The sequence below is a fragment of the Capsella rubella genome, unplaced genomic scaffold (genome assembly GCF_000375325.1).
Source record: "Capsella rubella cultivar Monte Gargano unplaced genomic scaffold, Caprub1_0 scaffold_6, whole genome shotgun sequence".
Lineage (NCBI taxonomy): Eukaryota > Viridiplantae > Streptophyta > Magnoliopsida > Brassicales > Brassicaceae > Capsella > Capsella rubella.
Genome location: NW_006238918.1, coordinates 6,496,613 through 6,523,250, shown reverse-complemented (window position 1 = coordinate 6,523,250; position 26,638 = coordinate 6,496,613). Strand labels below are relative to the sequence as shown.

General features: G+C 37.1%; 7 protein-coding genes across 7 annotated transcripts; 2 read left to right on the top strand and 5 right to left on the bottom strand.

The window, feature by feature from the left end:
• Positions 1-23: 23 nt before the first annotated feature.
• Positions 24-424, bottom strand: LOC17881196 (putative defensin-like protein 23). Its single transcript, XM_006286713.2, has 2 exons — positions 364-424; positions 24-237 (listed from the first exon to the last, which is right to left on the bottom strand). The coding sequence occupies exons 1-2, from the start codon at positions 422-424 to the stop codon at positions 56-58; spliced, it is 243 nt and encodes an 80-aa protein (XP_006286775.1). The 3' UTR covers positions 24-55.
• Positions 425-1,369: 945 nt separating this feature from the next.
• LOC17883059 (probable ATP-dependent DNA helicase CHR23) lies at positions 1,370-6,294 on the bottom strand. Its single transcript, XM_006286904.2, has 12 exons — positions 6,003-6,294; positions 5,654-5,816; positions 5,476-5,540; positions 5,191-5,379; positions 4,762-4,911; positions 4,242-4,622; positions 3,901-4,160; positions 3,597-3,812; positions 3,183-3,390; positions 2,943-3,096; positions 2,232-2,837; positions 1,370-2,146 (listed from the first exon to the last, which is right to left on the bottom strand). Exons 1-12 carry the CDS (start codon positions 6,168-6,170, stop codon positions 1,578-1,580), a joined length of 3,129 nt encoding a protein of 1,042 aa, XP_006286966.1. The 5' UTR covers positions 6,171-6,294; the 3' UTR covers positions 1,370-1,577.
• Positions 6,295-6,554: 260 nt separating this feature from the next.
• LOC17881233 (putative methyltransferase C9orf114) lies at positions 6,555-9,376 on the bottom strand. Its single transcript, XM_006287831.2, has 11 exons — positions 8,891-9,376; positions 8,725-8,772; positions 8,421-8,591; positions 8,237-8,303; positions 8,007-8,071; positions 7,817-7,889; positions 7,502-7,620; positions 7,332-7,411; positions 7,156-7,225; positions 6,960-7,037; positions 6,555-6,853 (listed from the first exon to the last, which is right to left on the bottom strand). Exons 1-11 carry the CDS (start codon positions 9,221-9,223, stop codon positions 6,788-6,790), a joined length of 1,170 nt encoding a protein of 389 aa, XP_006287893.2. The 5' UTR covers positions 9,224-9,376; the 3' UTR covers positions 6,555-6,787.
• A 144-nt stretch (positions 9,377-9,520) lies between these two features.
• On the bottom strand, positions 9,521-10,987 carry LOC111830035 (caffeoylshikimate esterase). The gene has a single exon (XM_023780443.1). It carries the CDS (start codon positions 10,729-10,731, stop codon positions 9,739-9,741), a length of 993 nt encoding a protein of 330 aa, XP_023636211.1. The 5' UTR covers positions 10,732-10,987; the 3' UTR covers positions 9,521-9,738.
• Positions 10,988-11,552: 565 nt separating this feature from the next.
• LOC17883840 (protein phosphatase 2C 70) lies at positions 11,553-16,207 on the bottom strand. Its single transcript, XM_006286746.2, has 13 exons — positions 15,941-16,207; positions 15,032-15,221; positions 14,677-14,877; positions 14,398-14,573; positions 14,159-14,317; positions 13,926-14,069; positions 13,776-13,837; positions 13,189-13,327; positions 12,972-13,066; positions 12,358-12,473; positions 12,135-12,267; positions 11,994-12,048; positions 11,553-11,902 (listed from the first exon to the last, which is right to left on the bottom strand). Exons 1-13 carry the CDS (start codon positions 16,079-16,081, stop codon positions 11,765-11,767), a joined length of 1,749 nt encoding a protein of 582 aa, XP_006286808.1. The 5' UTR covers positions 16,082-16,207; the 3' UTR covers positions 11,553-11,764.
• Positions 16,208-17,991: 1,784 nt separating this feature from the next.
• Positions 17,992-18,453, top strand: LOC17884643. The gene has a single exon (XM_023779951.1). The coding sequence runs from the start codon at positions 17,992-17,994 to the stop codon at positions 18,451-18,453; it is 462 nt and encodes a 153-aa protein (XP_023635719.1).
• Positions 18,454-23,156: 4,703 nt separating this feature from the next.
• LOC17883559 (protein FANTASTIC FOUR 3) lies at positions 23,157-24,925 on the top strand. The gene has a single exon (XM_006288302.2). The coding sequence runs from the start codon at positions 23,977-23,979 to the stop codon at positions 24,850-24,852; it is 876 nt and encodes a 291-aa protein (XP_006288364.1). The 5' UTR covers positions 23,157-23,976; the 3' UTR covers positions 24,853-24,925.
• Positions 24,926-26,638: the final 1,713 nt, after the last annotated feature.

Sequence of the window (26,638 nt, the reverse complement as noted above, 5' to 3'; positions counted from 1 at the left end):
TGTAAATGAAAGACATAATCAAGACAAATAAGCCAATATAAGTGATGGGGATGTTTTAACAGTAACAATGGCATTGCTGTAGTCTACCAACACGTTTGCAAAAACCGCCTTTCTTATTAGAACATCCATCACGACACCAATTGTTGCATCTCTTTCTGTCTTGGTACGTTTTGCACGCTCCAAATTTCGGATGTGTGTTACAGCACAACGAACTATCTGATCCTTCAACGACTACATCTGCAACATGCATACGCAGATTTTTTTTATTTTCACTTTTAAGGATACCACGTAAAGATCAAAACAAAACGTTTATATAATCTTTAATGCATAACATATCCGAAAAGATCGAGAGAGACTACTAACCAAGAGAGAACAAAAGAACAAGTAACATAGCAAAAGACATGATTTTCATGGTGGTGGTCATCTTCTTCATCTATGAGGTTAATCCCCTTTTTATTTGTTTATGTTTGGTTCTGTAGAGTGTTCTTTCTACCTATTTATACTACTTTGCCAAAGTATTGTCATAAAAATAGATTTAGAAAAAATACGTATAATGATATTTACTATTTTAATGGATCAAAATTCCTTTCCATTTTACACCTACTTATAGATCTAAATTCATGGTGTGCAAACACTTTTTATTGTCTTTTTAGTGCAATCTAAACACTAATTTGATTTGCAAAAACACGAATGATAGTATATTATTATTTTATCCAAGTATTGTAAAAATCTAAATTGATATCATGTGATGAACTGATGTTGATAGAAAAGAAATGATGTGTCCATTTGTAACTTTGTATTCAATCCTACATTATTTTTAAGGATATGAGTTTTTAATGAGTTTAAATATGATTTTAGGATTCTTATAATTTATGATTAAATCTTTCCCAAATCACCCACTTAAACCATGAGATTTAGATTTATGTATTTGTAAGTAAAGAAATCCTCTAAAATCTATCGTAATCCAATCTTCAAAATGTTTTCAAAGACGGTAGATTTTTAAAGATAATTTTCAGATCATCAATTTAGTAATACTTGATTTCATTAAAAAAAAAAAAAATCTTAGATTGAAGTAACATATGATTAAAAAAAAAAAAAATAGAAATCATTAAAAATGTTAGATTAAATACATGCCTTGAAATAGATCTTTCATTTGAGGGATTGAGAAATTCATAAGAGAGTCGAATGTCATTTTTCATTTTACAAGTGGTTCAATTCTTTTTGAAATATAAAATTAATTATATAACTACATTATATCAATAGTGGATTATTAAGTACCTCACCCAAGAAACTCAATGGAAGTACTGTAAAACATACAAATAATACACCCATAAACATGAGGTCATGTCATGGAATTGCATACACAATATCGCTCTACCAATTTCCCCATCTCATCTATTTAAGCTCTGAATTCTATAGAAAAGCTCTACATATTTATGCCAAAGGTTTGAATAAAAGAAAAATACAGACACAGACAGAATTATCAGAAAATTGGCTTATTGCCTAATAAGCGTAGAAAGAAACATTCATTATTCTCTTCAGTTTGGGTTTAGTTGCGTTTGAGCTACTTTTAACAGCTAGATAAATCTTGTCCTTTTCTTCTTATAAGTTTTCCAACTGAATAATGGCTTCTTCTCATTTTCTTCTTCACTCTCTTTCCCACTCTCCTCCTTTCTTTCTTCTTCTTTTCCCTCTTCGCTTCCGCTCGACTCTGCTTCTACCTTTGCCCCATTACTCATTGGTGTCTTTGTTTCCCTTTTCTTTCGTCTCTTAGATACTTTCGAAGTATCTTCTTCTTCACTCTCCATCGCTTTCATCCACTGCAACTCGCTTAAAGAGTCGCTGTACACTGCTTCTTTTCGTTTCCGTTTACCCGTTACACTACCAAAATGGTTTTTCGAATCGTTAGTCTTGTCTTCTTGAGTCTCTGAAGTGTAAGCCCACTCGGGAACTTCCTTCTCTTCCATGAGACGTGTATTATAGTTCTCTTTTTTGCGTCTTTCCTCGTCCATCTGTTCAAACATCCAAAACTCATCCTCGGTTCGAGCTGCCAGCCGGTTAATCTCTCTCTCACTTGGCACATCTTCCCCCAGTGAGCTCGTTCCTTTGCTCATGATCTGTTCCAGCATCTCTCTCCTGTCTTGAGCTGTTGATGATTCAAGAGATAAGCATTTAGCACGATATCAAGTTTTGTAGTAGATAAGAATATGTGTGTGTTTAATTCCTTTTACCAGTAGAAGTTGTGTTGAAGAGCCCTGCTTGTATGACTTTGGCATCGATGCCCATCTTTTGCTTTGCACGCTCCAATATTACTTCTTCAATGGAGCCAATGCTAACCAACACAAACACTCTCACTTCCTTTTTCTGCCCTATCCGATGGGCACGATCCTCTGCCTGCTGGTCCATTTGTGGATTCCAATCACTGTCAAATATAATAATAGTGTCTGCAGTTTGTAAGTTCAAACCAAGGCCACCGGCACGTGTGCTCAGAAGAAACATGAAGTAGGGAGAGTCCGGTTCATTGAATTGCTTCAGTAAAGCTCCTCTTTGGTCTGTCTTTGTAGTACCGTCGAGTCTGAGGTACATGTAGTCATTGAGTGTCAAGTAAATTTCGAGAAGGTCGATGAGACGAGTCATTTGGGAGAAGAGAAGAATTCTGTGTCCAGCCTTCTTCAGTTTTGGAAGGAGGCGATCAAGTAGCTCGAATTTTCCTGAAGCTCTCACAATCTCAGGCTTCTTCCACATATTATAATCTCCTCCAACGAATAGGTACGGATGGTTACAACACTTTCTTAATTGCATTGTCAGATTCTGTAGACTCTTTGATTTCCCGTTGCCTGCAAAAAAGGACCTCATTAGCAATTTAACTTCCTGATATATGTTCTTTACTGAAAGATGAAAAGATATTGGAGAGAGTGGAAGTTAAAAGTTTAGCTACAAACCAGAGTTAAGACCAACCCTGCCTACATCTGTAACTTGTTTGTAATACAATTTTTGCCAAGCCGACATATCACACTTCAGTATGACTTGTGTCTTTCCGGGAAGGAATTTCTCAACTTCACTTTTTTTCCTTCTCAGTAGAAACGGCCTTATGACCTGAAAGTGATATTAACATTGAGTATTTTGCATAGCGAATTTGCTATTACAAAAATAAAGCAAAGAAAAGTGTATAATAAACCCACATGATGCAGACGATTAATAATCAACAGCTCCTCTTCATCTGTAAGACTAGCAGTACCACGTTCTGCGAAAGGAGTATTAAACCATTCTTCGAAATTCTGAATCGAGTTAAAGATGTGAGGAAGAAGAAAATTAAGCAGCGACCATAGTTCTTGCAGACTGTTCTGTATGGGCGTCCCAGTTAATAGAAGCCTGCGCTTAATATTATAGCTGCATCCAGGACAAATCAGTGTAAGCAAAATGTATTCAAATTTCCTCTGTGACAGCATACTTACGAGGTAAATCAGAGTAGCAACCAGTTAACACCATTCACTTCGGACTACATCAAGCTAATGCATAAGAAGGCATGTCTCAAATTTTTCCTTAAAATGCTAGATAGAATACATCAAAGACCAGAGAATCATACAGAAACATACCCTGTTCCTAGAGTCTTTGCGAGAGCACATTCATGGTTCTTCAGCCGATGTCCTTCATCAACAATCATGTAATTCCAGTTAATTTTCTTCAAGAATGCTTTATCTCTCATGATAAGATCGTAGTGGGTTATCAACACGTTAAATTTTCCTCCTGATATTCTTGCTCGTATTTCAATTCTTTTCTCTTTCGATCCATCATACAGAAAAGCGGAAATGCTGTCAAATGGACAAAAATAAAGCATATGTCATTCACACATCCATATCAATGCAATTAAGGGAAAATAAAAGATTCTCTGGAACATACCTGGGTGCCCATGTTGCAAACTCATTTTCCCAGTTTGGTAGCACAGCTTTTGGAGCCACTATTAGATGAGGCCCATGCACATCTTTACTCTCAAGAAGATACGCAATCAGTGCAATTGTTTGGATAGTCTTTCCTAAACCCATTTCATCAGCTAAAATTCCATTATAGTCGTTGTTGTATAGAGAGACCATCCATTGAAGCCCTTCTAATTGGTAGGATCTTAGTTCCCCACCTTGTAGAAGCGATGGCTGCTTCGTCACCTGTTAAAGAAAGCATTGATAGCTGAATTAAAAAAAACTTAACCATAGTCCTATTAAATAGAAAAAGATAGTTATAATTACCTTCTCTTGTATTGTATGGATAGCCAAGTTATACTGCCTCTCGCCTTCTAGTAAGTCATTAGAATCATCATTATTGTCAGACTCGATGATCTCAATATCTTGGTCAGGAAGCACATCCTCGGGAGCATCAATTTCAGATAAGTCGGATTCTGAGCCTTTCAGTAGTTTAATGCCTTCTGAAAGTTTGGCATCTTTCTGACGCTGGACTGCAGCTCCCAAACTAACAAAGATTTTGTTTGTCTCCTCTAGAAAAAGGGTTAGTTTTTCGTTCTTACTCTCCTTTGCTAGTTTCATGTATTCCTCTTGATCATCAGATTTAAGCGCCATTATCCGCAGTTTTTCTGCTCGGGTAGCACGTAGCTTTTGTTTTCCATGCCAGCCCTGTTAGATAAATGGCAGTGATTACTTTTTGTAAAATTTAGTATAATTATGATATTGAAGGATATATAGTTAAATTATGTCCTGGGTTCTATGGCAAGAAAAGTGAGTAATGATAAACAGAATGGCAGGGATATCATACCTGGACAAAATCATTTCTTTGCTTACACCGTCTCTGAGACGCCTGAATTTGCAACTGGAATTCACGAACAGCGTTGAGTACTTCTGCAAAGAATTTCCTTTGTGTCGTTTCAATCAGATTCTTTTCCTCTTCTTCTAACCGCAGTAACCTCTGAACAAAGAGTTTGAACGTATCAGCAAAAAACATATCGCAACTAGAATTTGTATACAATTTAAAGAAACTTCTATTAAAATTGTCTCTCTAAACAAAAGAAGAACCTAGTAAGATATATCCACAACTCCTAGTCTAGTTTTTCTTCTAAAAAGGGACTTATTCCTATCATTTCAGAACGTCATCAGACTTTTCATTCTAAGAAAAAATTCATCATAATGGGTAAAAATTAGAAAATCAGGGAGGAAGAAGTAGATAGTTGTAAGGAAAGCAAATGACCTCGGCATCACGCTTGTTTCTGAACTGATCATCAGCTTCCATAGCAAAAGGGTCTCCAACCCCATACATTCGGCGAGGCAACCGCATCATGCCCCAGTCATATAGTTGGCTTTCAGGATGTGCACAATTCAAACGCAGCCAGTACTCAGCGCCCACCTCCGACCTAACCTTGCATTGTAGTTCTCGTAGCTGCCATACAGCAAAACACAGTGTCAGTGTAAAGCAAATCATATTTTAAAAACAGTGTCAATTAATAGAAAAAGATCAATCTAGTGTCAAACATACCTTAAGGCCATAAAGCTCAAGTAAGCATTTTTCCTGCAAATCTTCACCTCTAGTGGAAGGTAATCCTAAATTCAAAACACAATAGTGAGCATTCCTCTCACAGGATACTAGGCTAGTCCAGAAACCAAATATTCAGAGAGTTTGCAGAAAACTAGCAAGGCAAAAAACAGCAATCCACCTTCAAGTTGAGATAATCGATTCTGGATACGACTCTTATACCGAGTTTCCTTTAATTCAGCCAGTCGAGAGCCTGATTCACACTTTCGTCGCTGCTCCAAAAGTGCATCTTCGAACTCACTCATCAAATCACCACCATTACCTCTGGGAGTAAAAGAATTGTTCTAATAATACAATCACAAACACCAATTAGAGAGGTACAAATTCTCTGAACATTAACCCAAAGCACAAATTATTGCAAAATCTACCGAATCAAGACCAATATACATACACTCAAACTCAAGATAACCAGTAAATTCGATCCGTAACGAATCTGAACACGAAACAATCGAGAAGAAGAGACAGCTTACAGGAGGAGGCGGAGGAGAGGGATCGGAGAGGGAGGCATGGTAGATGGAGGAAACGGAATCGTAAAGGTGAGAAGGCAAGAGAAGGTCGCGAGAAACGTAGTTGAGAGCAGAGATCAGAGACTTGGTCTTCTCCACGGGATCGTCCTGCTGTTGTAGCTGCTTCACCATGGCGCGGGAACTTCTCCTCTATTCGGTTTCAATTTTGATTTTTTTTTAAATTTTTCTGTTTTTTTTTTTTGTTGTTGTTTGTTGGCTCTCTCTTGAGTTCTACCTCTCTCTCTCTCTCCCTGCTGAGAATTTTAGCACCAAAAGAGATAAACGAGACGGAGAACTGAACCACGAACGATTCATACAATTCATTTAATCGCTCACGCGCACCGGTCTCTTAGGGTCAAAATCTTGTCGCTTTTACAATTTTACCCTTCTCCTTTTTGGGCCGGGCTTTAATACTCAAATTTTATTTTTTGTTTACATGGCCCACTTTTTTTTAGGTAAATAACGTTTTATTTATCACAGACTCTTTATGAAAAAGTTGCAACTAACCGCAACAACGGTTTGACAATACTAGAATTTTAATTTCATGTATGGTACAGTTGGGTACATACATTTTAGAGTGCCACTCACTATTGGATGAGTATTTCAATAACCCAAAATTGAGATAGTACAAGAATAAACTTGGTTCAAATTTGTAAAACATCAGTTACATTACACCCACCACTCTTCTTCAAATAGAAAAGAACTCAATTCTATGAGAACAATAGCTTCTTTGACTCTTTTTTCAAACCTTAAACTCTTCTCACTGCCCTGCTGATAGGTTCCTGGAAGTACTGAAGGGAAATAAACATTGCTTCCTGCACATTCAATTGCACTATGTCCTCAGCTCAATTATCTTGGAACATATAATAGTCTATACCCATTTCACATAAACACAGCTCATAAGAAAAACTCTTCCATTACCTCTGCTCTAATGGTTCGGCTTCCTTGATGTGGGCAAGTATTCAAGTATATATTAAACACATCTCGAACGTTTTTCCCCTGCAATCATCAAGTCTTTTTCTTAATGTTCATATTAAACACACAATACTCTTAATGTCCATATTAAACACACAATACCTTAGATCTGTGAGAGATAAAGAGCTATATATCAAGTTACCTTATACTGATTATCATCTTCAATACTTTCTTCGAGCCCAGCAAGTCCACCAAATGCAATCAATAGATGTCTATAATTTCATGCCAAAACCAGCTATGTCAGCCTCTCAAATTCAAACTGCTAGAAATGTCTTTAGACACAAAACTTATATCATGTTAGAGGGAAATGAGAATCACCTAAATGTCGGTATTTTCAGCTCTGATGAACTAATTACCAGGCCGTGCTCCGAGGTACCAATCAAATAATCATAACCACCCTGCTCTTGGTATTAGGAAATAAGGTTATGCAGGAAAATATGATTTAATTTCCTAGAAGGATGAGGAGCAGAGAGTATCATTATTATTACCTGGAAAGGGCATTCCTTGAATACGGAACTTAATTGTGATGCATATCGTACTTTGTATCCCCAATACATTCCTGCTTCTTCCCTTGGCTTAGAGGGCTCAACAATCTGGCGTACCAAATCTAGATGAACCAAATTCAATATATATGCTAACTCAACAAGTAGATATAGGTAGGCATTATTTCAACGTCTAAATTTCTTTAGGGGACAGTTTCTGAGTGCAATGATGATTTGAGAAACAAGGTCAATAAATTATCTAAATCGAAATTTAAAGATTGAAGACAGGTGAATAATGAAAGATAATAGAGATTATCATACCTAAATCGTGGTTGGTTCCCATGGCTACTGTGACTCTAACTCCTGGACTAAGCACTTTATCGACAACAACACTCTGCATCACGAACATCAAATAAAGGTCAATCACATGCAAAACAATATGTAAAACACAGGGTTAAAAGAAGACCCGGCTGAGTGCAATGAGGATTTGAGATATCCCAACTTAAAATACCTTGCTTAAACCCACATCAACCATCGTACCCTCAGAGTTTGGAGCCTTTTCACTCAGCGTCACACCTATAAGGTTATCATTTCAAAAAAAAAAGTGAAAATATAGCAGCTTTTCTACAACAAAGAAAGGTGATAGCTTGACTCATACTACACACCAGTTTTTTTGTAAGATTTCGTATTTCTAAGGTGTCACTAAAGATTTAATAACTAGAGATGAAAGTATGGTGTTACCTTCACGGTATTGTTCCCACTCGTGCTTACGCAGATGGTGAGGAGCATCAAGAGGTGGCAACATACCCTTTACATAGATCAGACAAAGCAAAGCAAAATCTAGTCACAAGACACTAGAAAAGAAAGATGGAATACAAAAGTGAGAAAGTTGAAGAGAAAGGACTTAAGAAAAGACAGTACACACCACATATCTAAGATCATTCTGCTTGGGGAAAAGAGATTTCCTCAAATACTGTGGTGTCTCTAAATACTTCAAGATACGAACTAGAAAGGAGGCACCACTTTCATTGTTATCAGAAGAATTCATAGCAGCATGTTCGATTTCTGAGCTGCTCTTATTGTCGAACACTACAATCTGATTAAAACAAGCCAAAAGAGCTGTTGAATTTAGCACAATCTATTGCATATGACATCCCAATTGAGTAATTTTGATGCAACCCGAGAAAGTTTACAGAGCTCTGTGAGGATAGAAGAGGTAGAATACATACCTCGTCGATTCGGAAAATTGTGGCTGCACGAGCGATTTGGCCGGCGAGCTGAGAAATGTTAGAGAAATAAGAGATGTTTTAAATTGCTAAATTGGAAATGGAAAAGAGGAGACTTGAAAATCCTCCGGGAAGCCAAAGCAGAGTAGTGAAGGGAGTGAGAGAGTACACGTGTGGCGAGCTCGAGTGATTGAGTGTTGTGGATGATTGAACCAGCTATGGCTATGCTGACAGTAGCTCTGCCGTCTTCTACATTTGGCTTCTCCTCTTCTTGAATTTTCGATTGCTCCAGCTCAAGCTTTGGCTCCTCCTCCTCTTGGCTTTTCTTCTTCTTCTTTTTCTCCTTCTTCGCGTCTCCGTCGAGACTCATCTTTTGCTCCGGGTCTCCATGGCTTTTCTTCTTCTTCTTCTTCTTTTTAGAGTCTTCCTCGACTATTTTTGTAAGCTCGGGCTCCGGTTCGAGCTCAGGCTCGTCTTGACTTCTCTTGTTCTTCTTCCCCATTTCTGCCGCCGGCGACTGCAGCAACCGCGGCCAATTTCGCAGGGTTTATGTGGTTTTGGGTTTTTACAGACTCATGGGCCTCGATTACCCTACTTAACTTGGGCCTATTTTACGTTCTCTTGACATGAACGTAAGTACCCAAACTTTACATTTGTACTTTTTCTGTGAACCAATCAGTTCGCGAGTTCGAACATCCCATCATCCCTTATCTCTCGTCTTGCCTTTTTAATCTATGGTATTAGTCTCAGATGTTTGACGATAATTCTATTGTTTTCTCAAACTGAGAGAGAGAGAGAGTGAGAAACTTGATATTTGCAAATATTTGGTTTGTTTTTTATGTCAATAATTTTCATATTCCATATTTATTGATACCCAAAGGCCAAAGCCAAAGGGATTGGTTGGTTTAACTGTAAACCATGCGCTACGAAACAGTGAACCATAAAATTACTCGCTAGCCAGATGGCTCTGCCCTATTGGACGACAACAAACACAACACCCAATGAGTCAAAAGGACTCTAAACTCCGCCGGCGCGTGCCTTCCTCTCAGCGGCGCTTTCTGCTCGGGTCTTGAGCCAATTTAGCATGTCACCGTAAACCAGATCGACGTTCTCCTCCGATTCCCCAATCATCTGATGCCACAACTCAGGGTAGATCTTGATCGTCTTATCCTCGCTAATCGCTCTCCGATGAAGCTCCTCCACGCACGCCACGTCGCAGATAACATCGCCATCGCCGTGCACGATCAGAAGCGGGACCTCCACCTCCTCGAACCTCTCCTGCAGATCCTTACAGACACGGATGAGCTCATAAGCCGTGGCGGCGCGTGGTCTCGCCACCGTCCTCCTAGGGCTAGCCATCGCAAGCTTCCTCTTCCAGGGCTCCTTGAACGAAACCTCAGGTATCGAGCCGCGTGTGGGGATAACGCGCCAGGTAGGGATGAGATTGGCGACGACGAAGAGCAAATGCTCCAACGGCCACGGCGGTTTGAACTTATCGCTGATTCCACACATAGCTCCGTTGAGGATAAGCCCATCCCAAACACCTCTCTGACGAAGCGAGATGTAGAGAGCAATCGCGCCGCCTAAGGACTCGGAGTAGAGAAAACACGGCAGATCTGACGGAGTCTGACGGTTACGGAAGTCATCAAAGAAGGAGATACAGTCATCGACGACGGGATTGATGTCAGGGATATGAGCGATGAGTCCATCCGAGAATCCATGTCCTTGGTGATCAATCGCACAGGTGATAAAACCGGATTTAGCGAAAAGGATTGATGTGAGCTGAAGAAACCAGCTGGATTCTCCTGTGAAGCCGTGAACGACGGCGATGATACCGATTGGTTTAGTTGGAGGGAGTGGAGACCACCATTGAGTGAAGAGCTTGAGACCACGGGGGTTGTTGATGAATGCGGAGGAGTGGCTAACGGAATGCTTGGCGTAGAACTCGTCGGCGGTGAGAGATCCGAAGGGATTGTGTTCGTTGGCGTCGGAGATTGGATGCAGACCCATTTTTTTTTTGTTTTCTCCCAAATAAAAATCTTTTTGTGGTTGGGGGAAGAATTAAGATGAACAAGTGTGGGGTTTGGTTAACCGTTGAGGGGGGCATATAATGACGTTTTCATAAATGAGTAGGGTTGGATCTGGTGTTGTAGGGACACATGCTTTTAGTGTGGACGCGCGAACTACTCCTTCTTTTAGGCTCGCTTCGTTTCCTTCTTTTTTTCAGTTTCAAATTCATATCTGCCATTTTAGGTACTAGTCAGATATTTAGACTTAAGGAATCCCAAAATATCTTCAAAATTCTTTGACTTATGTTTTACTATTTGGTTTTATCCCATATACGTCAGTCAAACATACTTATTTCTCTCGTAAGAAAAGATTTCGAAGTTTTACCGCTACATCATATAGATATGCAATTACGAGCAACCGTGTCTGTTTGGTAATTACAGAAGAACAGTGTTTGTTTGATAACTTTTGTTTCCTGCACGCCTGAATGCAGTGGTTCACATACTAGACTAGCTTTAGAGGCTGGTGACAGTAGAGGCTGGTTAGTCACATGTGACTAAAGAGTGAAGAAGAAGGAGCACGTGACTGAGCTACTGTATATACTTAGTGATTTGTCATTTTCAGTTTCTTTATGCATTGTCGTGAGTTGTAAAAGCAGCGTACGTGTTGCTTAGAGAGAGGGAGAGAGAGAGTACTGATCTTCAGAGATGTTCTAGAGCTCTTCTTCTCAGAACAGTGTAACCAACCAATTCAGATAATAAAGATCACTTCTTCTTTCTTATCATACACATTTCAAAATGATAAAATTAGTTATAAGACAAAACTTTAATAAAAATATTCTTAATACTATATAAGCAATAGACGAAACGGACATCGCTTGCTAATAACCCCCCCTCCCCATTCTAAAGCTCTCTCTGCAACTGAGGTTTTTTTCTTTTCTCTCATATAGCCTAGGAATACTAACAAATGTAAATCAAAAGATTGTACACAAATTAAAGACACTTCCCAAATACATTACATTGAGGTCTTCCTAACACTACAGGGAAGTATCGAAATCTAAGTAAAGAATGGAGGTGTTGTCCTTTGTACGCATCGCTCTTGCTTCATTCAGCAGACCGTTTGCTATCTTCTCTGCAATGTTCTCTGCCCCTCTCTCTTTCTCTTTCTCTTTCATCTGTTACATTCGTTTTTTTACACAAACACTTCATTAGATCCAGGTTCTATGACATACTAGCAAATGTCTTGATGATTCAAAATATCTTTACCTGAAGCACCAGCTGCACAGCTTTCTTCGGACTTACCACATCCCATAACCCATCACTACAGAATTGTTTTTATCGGTTGTTAGAATTAGCAACACAGAATGAGAACAAGGGACAAACTTAGTATGTTTTTATGTATTTTACCTAGCCAATAGAGCAAACACATCTTTACTAGATGGATCGATACGCAAAGGCTGGCTTATGTATGGCTCTGCACTGAAACGGCTGTCTTGCTCCTTTGGAAATTTGTCTCCAAGCATCCTTGCAAGGTTTATACCTGAAAAACAAAATTATCAAATCAGACTTGGTTATTTTGTTACAATGAAGGTGGAATTACCAGAGCGTGCTTAATTCATTGAGCTATTACCGAAGATTCGAGTCTCTCCATCTCTCAATGATAGTCCTGCCTCTTGGAATCTTTTTCTCTCGGACAGGCTAATCACTCGATGATCTTCAGTCATTTGTATATATCTGCCATCAAGACTGCCAAATGCAAAACAAATCGCAATCAATTAAAAAGCTCGAATTTACTATTATTTGGCCGAGACCATTTATTCATGAGGGCAAAGCAACTATCTGCTATTGTGATTATTAAGATCAGTATTAAGGAAAATGTAAAGATAAACTCTCTTTCTATTTCCGCAAAACAAAAAAATGATATTCAGATAGGCTTCTCTAATTCAACAAAATTTCTACTAAGATGTGAAACAATGGAAAGCATAAATCCCATCTATTAGTGTCTATTTACTCTACCATACACCCTAGATTATACATGATCTACTGTTTCCAAAACAAGAGGTTTTCATTATGTGAAGACCACACTCACTCACGCTTTAACACGCAAGATTCTTGTTTCTAATCTGAGTAATCAAGCCCCATCCCTCTTTCTACACCAAGAAATGCTGCTACAAGTTTATACTCAGGTTAATGCAAGTTCCACAACTAAGAATCTTAAGATAGCAATATAATCTTTCAACGTACTGGATAACACATGCTGAATCCCCAAGATTGGCACATTGTGCGAAGAAATTTCCTTTACCGTCTTTCCAAACCAAGAGAACAGTAGCTGTGCAACCCTGCATCGATGGACTATTTCATTAAGTATGACTGAATAAAAAATAGTCCAGCTAATCATCAGCAAGTGTAAAGACTAACATGCAATTAAAGGAAAAGGAAAGAAAATGATAAACTGCAGAACCTCATATTGGTGATCATCCATGCGAGCTTCTGTTTTAGCAAGCACGTCCCTAAGGACGTCCGAAGCATCCATTTGTGATAACACTTTCTCCTTCCTCAGTGTGTCTGATAAAATATTCGCCAGAACCTCAGGAATAATTCTGGAGAATAAGTTAAATTAGCTTAAATATTCAAGTATATAATTGATGTTGTTTGAGACAAAAATTCAAATCAAAGATGCTCCAGTTGTTAGTGAAGGCTCCTAACATATAATAACTAGCCCAAAACAAAAATCAACAGAACAGGTTTCAACAACGATAGTTGTTCCCGACTGCAACCACGCCTGCCATAACTGTAACGTATTTGCATGGCTAATCACATGCAGCTAAAAATTTAAACGCCATCAAAATCTGATTATTGAATGAAGCAAAATCAATAGACAAACTCAGAAAGGCGGCAGTTTAAACATAACCAACCACAGCCTTCTTCAGGTTAGAATATCTTTGGTAGGTTAAGCATTAAAAGGAAACCCGCAATAAGAAATATCGAGGAGGATTTTAGAAAAGAGTAGTAAATAGCGTAGATCTAAATTATAATAATATGACTCACTTGATTGCGGTTTGAGCAGCCCCTACTCCCCCATGTCCATCACAAACACAAAACAGCCCAAACTGGAACCATTTACATTTAGAATTATGTTAGCATAAACAGTGAAGCCCATCATCACATAAACAACTCAAAATCACAAATCAAGGTTACCTTATTCACTCCAGGAAGCGGCCACTTGTAATGAATGACATCTTCCATAGGAAGTTTCCTGCCTCCTCGACGTATAGCCATGGGATCTGAGGCCACACCAATTTTAAATGGTATCTGAAACTCATTCTGAGACGAGATACGGACCTTTCAAAGAAGAAGAAAAGAAATAGCATGAAAACCAATAAGTAAAACAAAGAATCAGCAAGAAACTTTAACCACTCAAATCGACTTACATGGACCTTTGTAGTTGTTCCCATAGTTATTATATCTTCACTTGCAAGCTCGACAGGGTTACCCCACTTCCGGTTGCCTAAATCGTGATGACTTACTGACTGCGAGTTTACGAGAGTTCCATTTAGGCTACCCATATCCACCAGTTCCCATTTCAATTTCTGAAATCAAATCAAGGCAGGTGTGACGCAGTGTAAAAAGTGACATGCAAAATTCGAAGTAAAACTCTATAGCTCCTTACAGTAGAGTTCCAAGTTATTTGTGCATGTTTCCCTGAAACTTCTGAATCCTCCAAAACCAAATCAGCTGGAGAAATCCTTCCAAGTTTCACTGGCAGCTTGGAGGTACTTGTGGAGTGCACAGCATGTTGAAGCCCAATGGCAGGACCCGCAATGACCTCCAGGAACAGCCAACTTCCTGCACTTTTAATACAAATATGATATATGTCTGCACGACTAATTGAAGAAATGGAATGGAGTTGTATTACACACCCTAGGAAAGCAAAAGAAAAGGAAATTACTTTGATCTTTGATGAGTTTCGGAAAAAGATCAGTACGTCTGTCCTTTTCCAGATCATTTTGCAGATATTGACTTATGTTATCCTGCGAGTCATACGTTTGCACTTCTGCCAAGGTACCTTTTTCAGCTGGAGGTTTTAGCGTTTGGCCCACCAAAGCATTGTCAGAAGGTTCAGAAATTACATCTAGAACAAAGCTTTCACCTACATAATTTAGGGCAGATCGGTAAGGTGAAGAATGAGTGATGCATAGAGTTCACAACGCAAAAAAGGTGTTTCTGACAAAAACTGGATCATGTCCATATCCAAACTTCTTCACCAGAGGTGGATAGAAGTGGAGGAAAGAGGAAAGAGTTACCTTGGGTGAAATGGGGAGATGAAGAAGGAAGCCTTTGTTTGTAAACCCGTCCCTCGGTCAGAGATGAATGCAAAAGGCCGTCATTCTGGTAGCAAGCTCCCTCTAAATCATATTCCCTTGTAACGTCACTGGTTTGGCCTTGGATCAGATTTCTATCATCAGATATAAGGGGTCTTTGCAAATCCCCCACCTGCAGAGAATGGTGGTGAAAGTATTAGGGCTACAACACATGAGAAACTCAATTCAGCAGAGAAAAGATTTCCCTGTACGAAGATTGTAATAAATGCCGGATTTAGTTGTCATACAATTCTAGTATGATATCCAAGTAATGCAGAAATTGCATATAAATGAAAACAAAACCACCAGTTATGATAGTAAGGCTCCAACTACAGCTAGAGAAGAAGAAGAAGAAGAAGAAAACATAAAGCACAAAAGTACTCGGAATTGCCCAATTAAGGCTTTTAAAAACAAACGGTTTTTTGGTGAGCAGGCAAAGAAAAGTAGATATACACACTCATTACAACACAAGACAAAACTATCAAACCGTGATCTGCGAACGGAACTTTGTTCCACCACCGGTGAAAACTCAAATGAACAACACATTCTCATTTCCAAAAGTCAAAATCAGATTGTTCAGAAACCAAAACACATTCTCACCGCCCCGCGTCGACACACAATCAATCACATAAGCTACCCAATTGATTAAAAAAAAACCTAAATACCCGCGAAAGGAATCATGATTCAACGACGTAACACTTGTCACTGGTGATCAAAAAGCGTTATCAATTTGATCATTTCGCAAAGAGAATCCCCACCACCAGCCACACCTCATCAAATCAAATCAAACAAAGGCCTCGGAACGAAGACTCAGGAGATTCGAATAGTGGTGGGGGTGGGGGAGGAAGGTACCTTGAAGGTAGAAGAAAAACGAGAGGATCGGAAACGAGAAAGGTAGCGCCATGGCTTGCAGGCGAAAAGGATGATGAGGGAGATGAGAAGCAACATAAGAACCATGAATAGCCCAATAATGTTCATCTCTAACATCGCCATCGTCTTCGCTAACTCTTCTCTCTCCTCCTTCTCTGCACCCTCTCCCTCTCCTTCCAGATTGGTTCCCGAGAACCTCGCTTTGAATTTTTCTTACCCCTTTTTTTTTGGCTTATTGTATTTTTTACTGTCTCTCTTCTGTTTTCTCCTTTATCAAACAACTAGATGAGAGTAACATTATCCTCCGTGGAAGCGTTACGATTGGTTAATTGTTGGATTAAGCTACATATAATCATCCTATACGCCTTACTATTGGTTAATACTGGATTAACAGATTAACCTTACCGATCTTAGCCATTGGATATGTTTAAGACTTGTATGTAGTGTAGGTGAGTATCATCTGATCTCACAGTTGCTATTATCACATATAAAGCAAACTTAGAACTATATATCGTATGTCTTTTTTCACATTAAAAACAACACAAATTAAAGCTTATTGACAGTAGTCTAGCATTATACATATACTGTCCTAAGTCCTAACCAATCAAACCTTTACATATTCCTATGTTACAGAGACATAAATAAATCTTAACATCATATAGGATTTTACTTTAGAAACCAATTTAGTTTTGTTCTTCTTACCTTTTTATATGATTTATATATCCCATATGATGTAAAGATAAAAGTTAGGCTCTATGAACATGTATGTGATATGTAAATCTGAGATGATATCTAATTGTAGAAAATCTCCTTAATCAGGTGCTTATTGATTCAAAAAAAAAATATAGGAATATTTTTCGATATGATGCTTATATTTCTAGTACCATTTCCATGAAAGATAAAAGATAGAGGTACGAAAATAACGGTAATATCGGTTTTCGTATCGATAAATTTGTTATTTTGGATAACAGAAAAAAAACGCGGGAGATTTCTCACCGTTACGATAAATGATTACCAATCAAAAATTTAATTGACACGAAAATAGCAAATAACCCCTGATATATAAATCAGAATTTTTGAACATGGATGTATATTTGTAATATAGCATTCAAAGCAATATGAATCATGAAACAGATGTACTGATCTCTTTGATACAAAAAAAAAAACAAACACACAGAAAACACAATTCCATAGATTTCATAAGACAAATAACAGTTGAATTTTTTTCTCAAGAGATATTCATTCATGTACCTTTGTTCTTGAATCAGAGATAGAGAGATCTTCCATTTTCTTCACCTTCAACAAGACAAACAATTGTAACCACCTCATGTGTGAGAGTCCTAAGTGAATTTATACTACACCTAAATGCATACAGAAAATTAATATATTCCTCCAAATATTCAATCTATGTGCTATACATTTGGTAACGTTTTTAATTTCTTGACTATGGTGTATATATGGTAAGATGCAGTCCAATATTTATTCATATCATCACTTCCTTTCCAATTTTGATTCTATAAGAACCCTCATCATTTTGTTTAGTTTCATCATGGTACGTGGTAGATGCTCAAAGCAACAATCATCTGTATAACATATTAGAAAATTTTGGAGTTGGTATTAGAATCTTCAGCTGGTCAAACCTTTAAAAACAAGGTTGAAGAGATGATGATGATGATAAGGTTTCCTCCTCAGCACAGAGGACACATGGATCTCGTTTTCCAGCAAAATCGTAATTAATTAAACGTTCTTCGTTATATCATAACCATTAATTTTTAACTTTTGATAAACACTATATGGGATACGAGTTTTGTAATCTTTTAAGGTTATTGTCGTCAACATCTAACTTGTATTTTAAAACTAAATAATTCAGAATTTATATTTTGCTTGCAGCGACACTATGGCTTAATGCGCAACCGGTAGATACGTATGGCTCATGCTTTGGTCGGGGCACGCCCTTGGATCTCAGGTGGTGTCCTCCACCCACACCATTCATCAAGTGTAATGTGAATGCTGATTGGAGAAATCCTGCTATGATGAGTGGTGTAGCTTTGATTGCTCGTGATTGCAATGGTAAGGTTATATACCATGCAAGAGACGTTTTCACAAGGTCTTCAGACAGGATCATTGCTGAGCTGAGGTGTATCTTGTGGGCGGTCCAAACCTTAAGAGATCTTCGTGTGAAAAACGTGGTAATCGCATCGGATTGTCAAGCTGCGATCGCGGCCTTGTATAACCCGAGTTACTGGCCTCAGTATCGAGGATTGGTGAACGCGATTATCATAACTTGTCAAGCAAAATCATTTGATTATATCACTTTCGAGGTGGTGTCTCGTCACTCTAATTCCATTGCAGGGGATATTGCGTTTAGTGTTATGAGGGATGGTCGTTTCAATGGGTACCTTGCTTCAGGTCATGGACCGTCACCGGCGTGGCTTAATGATCGAATACTCAGTGAGGCACAACCGCGCTATGTGTTTAGGTTTTTACCTTATTAGTGATTTGTCTTTTTTGTTTTGGTTGATTGGAACTTAGGCAAGATTTTAATTTTACAGTTTATTTGTTCCTCAAAAAAATAAATAAGAAAATTACAGTTTATAGGAAACTCTCTCTTTTTCCATTGTAAAAAAAAAAAAAAAAAAGGTTGTTCTTTTTCCATTGTTTTAACTTTTAATTGTTTAAAGAATTTAAAAAGAACCTACTGTGGCACGTGAGACACGTGCAAGTTCATGTCTTTCGGCATTTTTTATTTTGTTTAATATTGTATCCATGGCGATTCGAGGAGGAGACGAGACGAGAAGAGAAGAGGAGGTCACACGTCAAAAGGTCCGATTCAGATTTCCAGATTGTTGTTTGTTACCCGAGAATAGATACTCTTCGCTGTGTCAATGTCTCCGTAATTCGTATTCATCTGGTTCGATTTGGCAAACCCTAAATGTCAGAAATTGCGGTTTCGGTAATCGCGCGTGCTCAGATTTCAATGTCGACTCGATTTTGTGGGAGGAGGAGACGGCATTGGTCTCGGAATTCGAAAATTTGATTGCTACGACGATGTCGTTACTCAGAATATGTTCCATTGGTGCGTGCCTTTCTATCCTGACACACACATTTTGAGAAAAAAAAAACATATGTATAAATTAATCCGATAAAAGGAAATGCAACTGAAGCCCAATGTGCATATTTATATATAATCCCTGATGTTGCATTCGTTGATATTGTTTGGAAATTTCTGCATCTAGTTTGGAATTCTCTTGCTCTTGTTGTGTACCGTTGAAGATGTTGAATTCTTGAGGGTTGCATTTTGATGATCAAGACTGCATTTATTTTGACTTGTTGATTTGTGGGATATATAATAATGATTTTGTATGATGAACATATGTTTCTCTATTCTACATTGTTTTGCTCTCTCTCTCTCTCTGATACTAGATTTGTTACTAAACCAATATATTTGAAGCTCTCAAGAACTAGGATTGGTAGACACTGTCTATAAGGTTGCATTTTTGATGATCAAGAGTGCATCATTTGACTTGATTTAGAAATTTAGCAAGAACGTCTTTGTTAACGCGTGGGATGTGTTAATGACATTGTATGATTAACAGAGATTTTCCCTATTCTACATTGGTTACTAAGAGATTGAGTAACAGTTTATCCCACATGCATTTATTTTGTTACAATCATTTTTGGTATGCCACTATGAATGTCCATCTTTCTCAACTTTCAGTTATGTTACAGTTTACCTCTGTTAGTAAATGGATATCTGTTACCGGTGTAGCCTAATTTCAATACATTGTAGATGTGTTTCGTGAAGAGTGTCCATGTTCTTGTTTTACTCTGTTTCTCTTACATATCAATGTAATAACCTCTCTGTCTATCCCTTATTAGCTTGATTTTTTTTTTGTATCAGCGACACTCTAAGAGATTCTTATTTGTTGAGTGTTTTCACATTTTTAGAAATTGAGTCATTCAATAACTTCTGAGTGCCAATAATTGCTTTGATCTGTTTCTGCCTCAGTCTTCATTAGTTTAGCCTCTATGTGAAAGTGAAATTTCAAAAAAAATCTTTAACTTGAGAATTTTTTTCCCACTGTCAAAAGGTCAAATACGTTCCAGGCATGGCACAACCATCACAAGCTTTCTGGTTTGAGATACAAAATCATCTTTGCTGAATCAACATGTCTTTTTATTTGGATAAGACCGAGCTGATGAAGAGTCATTGTTCCAATAGTGCATCAACTAAATGTAAGTTTACCTGTGTGTTTTTTGTTCGTATTAATTTGTACTTGAGTCGTTATAACTAGACCACGCTAAAACTTTTTCAAATGTTGACATCTAATCTTTGGAAAATTTTGCTTGTTTGGAAAATATGTGAGTTAGACATTAGTTATGGATGAGATTATGGATGAGATTGATATTTTGTGTGGATGTCATGCTTCCGTAAAAGCATAGGAGAAAGTTCTATTGTATAATAATAAGCTTTTATAGTCTTTCTCTACATAAAGTTGTAAAATATGTTAGCCAATAACATTTGTATGCATGGCTTAAATAAGCTCCCCATCCCATTCTAATGATAGAGATTTTTTTTCTGGGTCAGGATTTAAAAGTTGGAGAATTGTCACATAAAGGTTCCACTAATATGGTCAAAAGATGGTGGAGGGCTTTTTTTTTTTCTTTTTTTTGTTATGCAATCTATAGTGAGCCAAGAGATGCAATACTCGTGTTTAACGTTATGATCATAGAACATAGATGGAAACGTAAGGCTTAAGTTTATGTTTCCACTTAATCTCTAGTGGTATGACGTATTTCCTTTGCTTTTAGATCCGCCATTAATTGAAAACTTGAAACCAATAACAAACATTGATGGATTATGATTCGAGTTTCACTCTGTTTTTTCTTTCTTCTTTTAACTTTCTTGCGTCATGGGCATGAACCAAGCGAGTGATACGAAGTCAAAACATATTCTGATTTAAAATCTGATGCTTTTGCCTCTGTCATTACTCACTTAATTATTGTAATCTTAATTATGTAGAAAAGCAGCTTTTGTATAAGGACACACTCAAAAGTATTCTCCCTTGGAGAGGCCAAAGGTTGCTGTGTTACTTTCTTCTCTTCTATGGGGGTGGTTCAGATTTTAGGACCACCTATGCTGATCAAGATTCAATTTATGGATATTTGTCTGGAGATTACGTCTGCAGGTCAGCTCCTTTTTTCCACTTTTATTAGTTAAACTATGTCATAACTTTCTTACTCTTGCTTACGTTAGAGAATCCTAATTATTGTTTCATTCTTTATTCATTCTAAGCATGTCAACTAGTTGCTTAATTATATCATTCTTGATTCCTTCAGCACAGGGAGAGAGACTAGAAAAACCCACATAGGTTTATGAATAATAGCATAATTAATAGCAAAACAGTGATTGTGAAATTACGGATTACTGAGTTATATTGCGAAAATTGGAAATTGTCTTGGCTAGATCTATTTCCATAAACCACAGATTATTGTCAGCACATTTCCGTTCTCTATGCACTTGTTCTTTGTAAATTCAAATGAAAAAAAAAAAAAACAAATCTTGGTAGCATCTGCTAGTGGACTAGTAATACGTGATCAACCACTGGGAATATATAGCCTGGGAATGTATAGTCGGAAGTTCCGTGTTATAGAAGCTGAGTACTGATATTGGAAACAATCTGAGAACAGATATATTTAATCGAAGGTATCTTTGTACCAAATTCGTTTAGACTTGATTAGTGACCACAGAATCTCTTGAAAACATAAACTAAGATCCACTTGCTTTGTTCACGTCTGCAATAAACTTCGAAAAGACATGGAATGTGGTGATTAAAGTTGATCATAGAGTTATACAGCACACAAGCTAGCATTATGCTCACAGTTCATCAATGCTAGTAGCTACACATTCTTTATTATAACACAAGTACTAAACTGAGATGGCTTTTTCTGTAACAGGAAACCCAGGAAGATCTCACAAATCTCTCCCCACCCTCTTTGGAATAGGTGAACAGCTCATGCGTTCTAGCTTTCCTTAGTTTAGAGAGAAGAGTACTAGGTTACATTAGTTTATATAATAATAAATCCACATGGCTTAGAGCTAAGCAAAAGTCAGTGACCCTAGGGGATTTGTTTAGTAGGAAATAAAAGTGTCTTTTGTTGTTTAGAATGGGGTTAAGTACGTAAGCATCTGATTTAACAGAGAGACAGACGAAAGAAAAGTGTTTAGTGGGGAATCACTTGTTCTTGCTGACGACTGAAATGAATCTTAAACTCTGTCTTCTTAAGCTGTTCCGTACGGTTTCTTTAGGGTAACACATGGCTTAAGAGGGCAAGTCTCGAAAGTTTAATCTCAAATTACTGCTGGCTAGCCAAAGATTCAAAGGACAAGGTTTGATGTTAACTTAACCACCCAATATTGTCATAGAGTTAGAGAAAAGTGTTTGATGTTGAAACATAGGTGGTTCCTTGTTATTTGTCACTTAACCTTATTATATTTCATTTTAACCAAAACCTTGGCCACTTTGATTTGATGTGTTTTATTTTTCATTATATCTATCAATCAACCTAATTAATAACTAATATTTCTTCGTTTTGTAGGTCATAATAAGTGGGCGGAAATGTTGGTATTGCTTTCTTGCATTCAAATACAGTGTAATTGAGGTAAGTGTATTTTCGGCACACTTTGATTGTTTTATGTTTCTTGTAATTTTGTTTCATGTCGTGGTTTCTTGATACATGACAATCTTCTTCAAGCTATATACCATTCTTTTCTATAAAAATTTTGCATGGAAACCCATGTTGTGTTTATTCCTTGATTAGTGCCAAGAATTAATATTTTTTTTTTTGGTTTGATGGGATTTTTATTAGATTTCAAAATTAGTGGGCAGTTGTTATCATGTTGTTTAAATTGGGTCTAAGAATTACCCGACATAGGTTTTGACCATCCATGCCTGTGTGACACACGACTCCTTTGCTTTTAAAATATATATTATTTTTTTTAAAGAGAGAGTACTATTAGAGAGAAAAACAAACAATCGTTTTCATAATCATAGCACTATTGGGGAAACCAAATTTGAGAACTTTCGTAAGGTTTGTTGGATTGTTTCTTTTTCTTTGGAAGGTAAAATATAAAAAGAAAGAACAAAACTTGTCTGTAAACTTTTTGTCATGTTACTTCCACATTACGTGTCTCTCTGTAACTGGCCGTATGTTTTCATTCAGATGTTAAATTGTTGTTATTACTTTAATAAAAATATGTATAAAGTTTTTTACTCTTCTTAGTAAATAAAAACCTCAGTTGAAAACATTTATTCACATAGTTCCTCTCTTTTAAAATTCATTTGGAATTTTTCTCTTTCACTCTATACTTTTTTTCTTCTTTTACTGGGTAGTCTCTTTCAGTCCCAGATCACAAGAGGGTCGAAAGTTCCTTGGCTTGGCTGCTGAATAATGCAGTCTTTTCTTCTTCTTTTTTTTTGCCAAATGAGTCAAAAACGATGATTAACCAAGTTTCTTGTATAGACTATGCTTTCCAAATATGTTCATATAAACTAACCTATCAGATTTTTTTCTTTTGTAACAGTAAAAATAAGGTTATGAAGATTTTTTTTTTCTTTCAATTTTAATCATGTGCACAATACAGTGGGTCTCTCTCTCTATTTGGTACACATATACATTACACAATAGTATTCTTATCTGCATTGTGTGGCATAATAAAATAAAATAATATATAAATTTGCATTATTCAAGTGGTGGTGTGGAAAAGGTCCCTTACCCACCTCTCTAGTCTCTGCACATTGCACAGTCACTTCTCTTTCTCTTTTATTTTCTTTATTTATTTTTATTCACTTTTTTGACACTACAAATTGGCATCCTCTCCCTCTCATTGTCCTTCATTCTTATTTCCAAACACACAGCTCTCTCTCTCTCTCTCTCTCTCTCTCTCTCTTGCTTCTTTGTTTCACATCTCCCCCAAGTCTTTACAGTTTTTTCTTCTATTCTCTTAATTTTAAACTATGGGAACTGTTGTGTATCAACAAGGGTTTCAGTCTCAGCTTAATGAGCCTAGGGCTTTAAGGCTTAGGCTTTCTTCACCTAATCCTCACTTCTTTCAGCCCTTTGGTTTAGCTCTCAAGTCTCATTCACTTGACTCCCCTAATGCAGAGGACACACGGAACCTTAACGATGACAAACCAGCTGCTACCCCAGGACCTGACTCGAGCGGCTGGAGGTTTCTCCAGTCTCTCTCCTCTGGCTCATCCTCCTCCTCAAAGACGACGAGCTCTGAGAAAGAGAAGACTTATGTTCAACGTCCGTCTTCATGTAGGGCTCTAAGCGACCAGAGCTTAGCATTGTGCACTGAGAATCTCGGAAGCGAATCTGGCTCTGATGTTACAGACGTCGATGATTTGTTGTTCTCGCTTGACGTGCAGAACAAGAATCTCGGGGAAACAACAACAACAACAACAGAGACAAGAGCGTTAAAAAGTAGGAAAGGGAATGTGAGCCCTAGTGATCTCCCACCTCCTTTGACCACTATGAGAGGGTTTCAAAGCATTCAAATGAGACCACACCGTGAAAACGGAAGACTCGTCATGACCGCCACAAACGAGGTGCCTCGTAACCGGTGCTTTCAAGCTGACCGGAGCAATGGTCGTCTCCGTCTCTCTATCTTGAAAGACTCAGACGAGATTGTAGAGAACGAAGAAGAGACGATTGAACCTGAAGAAACCGAAGAATTATACGAGGAGGAAAACGAAAATGAAGAAGAAGAAGAAGATGATGAAGTGATTGGCGTTGAGAATGTTCAAAGATCGAGAAGATGCGCTGAAGGGAATCAGGGAAACAGGGGACTGCTAAATTGGGAATCTTTTTGTGTTGCTACTTCCTAAAAAAATAACAGAGAGAAACTTCTTTAATTTGCTCTGTATTTACAGTTTCACAATTTTTTATCCTGTGTTTTAATATTTTTTTTTTAATAGAAATATCGCCGTTTCCTAACTCGATCGAGAAAACTTTAATTAAAAAAAAAGAAGAAATGGGCAGAGGGAATATGCTTGTGGTCTGGTCGGCAGTTAATCTAGTTTGGTAAGAAAGATTCCCTGAGTGGTCTGATGAAATTAGTTAGTGGCAACCTCAACTCAACTTCGTGTACCCAGAAGCTTCCTATTATCATTGCCAATTCAATTACCAAGTCTTTCAACGTATTAAATCAAATTAGTAGTTGGTCGACTTATCCATTAATCTTACTTATCCAAACAAATAAGATTTGAACGCAAATTCATCATCATAAGGTTATCTTCTTGTTTGCAATTTATTTTCAAATTAGTTCCATTGTAAATTGGTTACATAAATCAACAATTTAATTCAAAAGTTGACACCAAACCCCCCCCCCCCCAATAATTTATTACATTAATAGAAACACTCAACTATAATATAATTTTTAGTATGGTCGATTTTGATAATAATTAACAAGTTTTACAACAAGTATGGTCGATATTCATGATTTCTACATCTGAAAAACCTCTAAATATCTCAATATGTTGTTATTAATTTTGATTAGTAATTTAGTTTTCTTCTACATTCAAAACTTTATACCAGAAAATGTCAAAAAATACTTTATTCTTAAAAAAAAAAATATGACTGAACACGGTTCAAATTTCACAAAAGTTACTTTTTAGAGAGGAAAAAAAAACTAGATTTATTTGTTTGGTCATCACTTGTGGGATACCCTCTCTCCAGGGATTAGTCTCGGATCCTTCCATAGGTCCGGGGATTTACCCTGAGTAATCAAAAAAAAAAAAAAAACTAGGATGGTCCGTACAACGACGACGTCATCAGAACCCACCCCGCCATCGCATCTCTCCGCCAAATCAAAAGGCTTTTATTGTACGGACGACGGATGTGTTCGGCGTTTGTTTAAAACTTTTTTTTAAAACTATATCTGTATTTTGCTTTACAAATAAAAAATTAGAGCCAAATACAAAAATTAATTGCATCTGCCTCGATTAATGATGAATAATCAGTTGCATGCATCTAAGTATCTAACAGCTCGATAATTCTTTTATCATTAATAAGAAATTCTAATAAATGGGATTTTTTAGAAGCTTCTTTATATGTTCTTAAATATTTATTTATTTTTGCTGAAATGTTCTTATATATTTTTAAACTTGGAGTGATCTTTTTGCGACTACTCCACTTAAACATGAAAAAGTACCTTAGTTCTAAAACAACCGATCTTAATTAGCAAGTAGCAGTAATGGTTTAGATAAAATTTAAAACTATGCGTATACTACACACACTATTTTGCTATAAGAATATCTTAATTTTGCTCCTTTTGCTAGAAATAGTAGACCTAATTATATCTTCATAATTAGACTTATAGATGTTATAATTGGTTAATTGAGTCTTGAGATATTCACATATATATGTATATAGAAAAAGGTATACATGAAACTTGTAGTATATTAATTATTTATAATTATATGTGCATGGTAAGAAGAAATATATATAATTTATGTTCTCTATGATAAATAAAAAGGTAAAAAATATTATTACAAATAAAAAAAAATTGCAATAATAGTGCAAGTGTCCACTCGTTTCATCTTTTTTATATGTGGTGGAATATAAAAATAAGAAATATAGTGAGGGACACGTGAAACTCCATTGGACTGCTCT

What these genes read in the sequence shown, in the direction of transcription:
- LOC17884643 (XM_023779951.1), top strand. Translation starts at nt 17,992, where the DNA reads ATGAGTGGTGTAGCTTTGATTGCTCGTGATTGCAATGGTAAGGTTATA.
- LOC17883840 (XM_006286746.2), bottom strand. Translation starts at nt 16,081, where the DNA reads ATGGCGATGTTAGAGATGAACATTATTGGGCTATTCATGGTTCTTATG. An exon ending in GTTTTTCTTCTACCTTCAAG is followed by an intron (nt 15,222 to 15,940) that starts GTACCTTCCTCC and finishes CATTCTCTGCAG; the next exon opens with GTGGGGGATTTGCAAAGACC. An exon ending in TGGAGAGACTCGAATCTTCG is followed by an intron (nt 12,268 to 12,357) that starts GTAATAGCTCAA and finishes TTTGTTTTTCAG; the next exon opens with GTATAAACCTTGCAAGGATG.
- LOC17883059 (XM_006286904.2), bottom strand. Translation starts at nt 6,170, where the DNA reads ATGGTGAAGCAGCTACAACAGCAGGACGATCCCGTGGAGAAGACCAAG. An exon ending in AAAGAAATGATTTTGTCCAG is followed by an intron (nt 4,623 to 4,761) that starts GTATGATATCCC and finishes TTTATCTAACAG; the next exon opens with GGCTGGCATGGAAAACAAAA. An exon ending in TTTGCAACATGGGCACCCAG is followed by an intron (nt 3,813 to 3,900) that starts GTATGTTCCAGA and finishes TCCATTTGACAG; the next exon opens with CATTTCCGCTTTTCTGTATG.
- LOC17881233 (XM_006287831.2), bottom strand. Translation starts at nt 9,223, where the DNA reads ATGGGGAAGAAGAACAAGAGAAGTCAAGACGAGCCTGAGCTCGAACCG. An exon ending in TCAAGGAATGCCCTTTCCAG is followed by an intron (nt 7,412 to 7,501) that starts GTAATAATAATG and finishes TACCAAGAGCAG; the next exon opens with GGTGGTTATGATTATTTGAT. An exon ending in AAGATGATAATCAGTATAAG is followed by an intron (nt 7,038 to 7,155) that starts GTAACTTGATAT and finishes TGATGATTGCAG; the next exon opens with GGGAAAAACGTTCGAGATGT.
- LOC17883559 (XM_006288302.2), top strand. Translation starts at nt 23,977, where the DNA reads ATGGGAACTGTTGTGTATCAACAAGGGTTTCAGTCTCAGCTTAATGAG.
- LOC111830035 (XM_023780443.1), bottom strand. Translation starts at nt 10,731, where the DNA reads ATGGGTCTGCATCCAATCTCCGACGCCAACGAACACAATCCCTTCGGA.
- LOC17881196 (XM_006286713.2), bottom strand. Translation starts at nt 424, where the DNA reads ATGACCACCACCATGAAAATCATGTCTTTTGCTATGTTACTTGTTCTT. An exon ending in TGTTCTTTTGTTCTCTCTTG is followed by an intron (nt 238 to 363) that starts GTTAGTAGTCTC and finishes TGCATGTTGCAG; the next exon opens with ATGTAGTCGTTGAAGGATCA.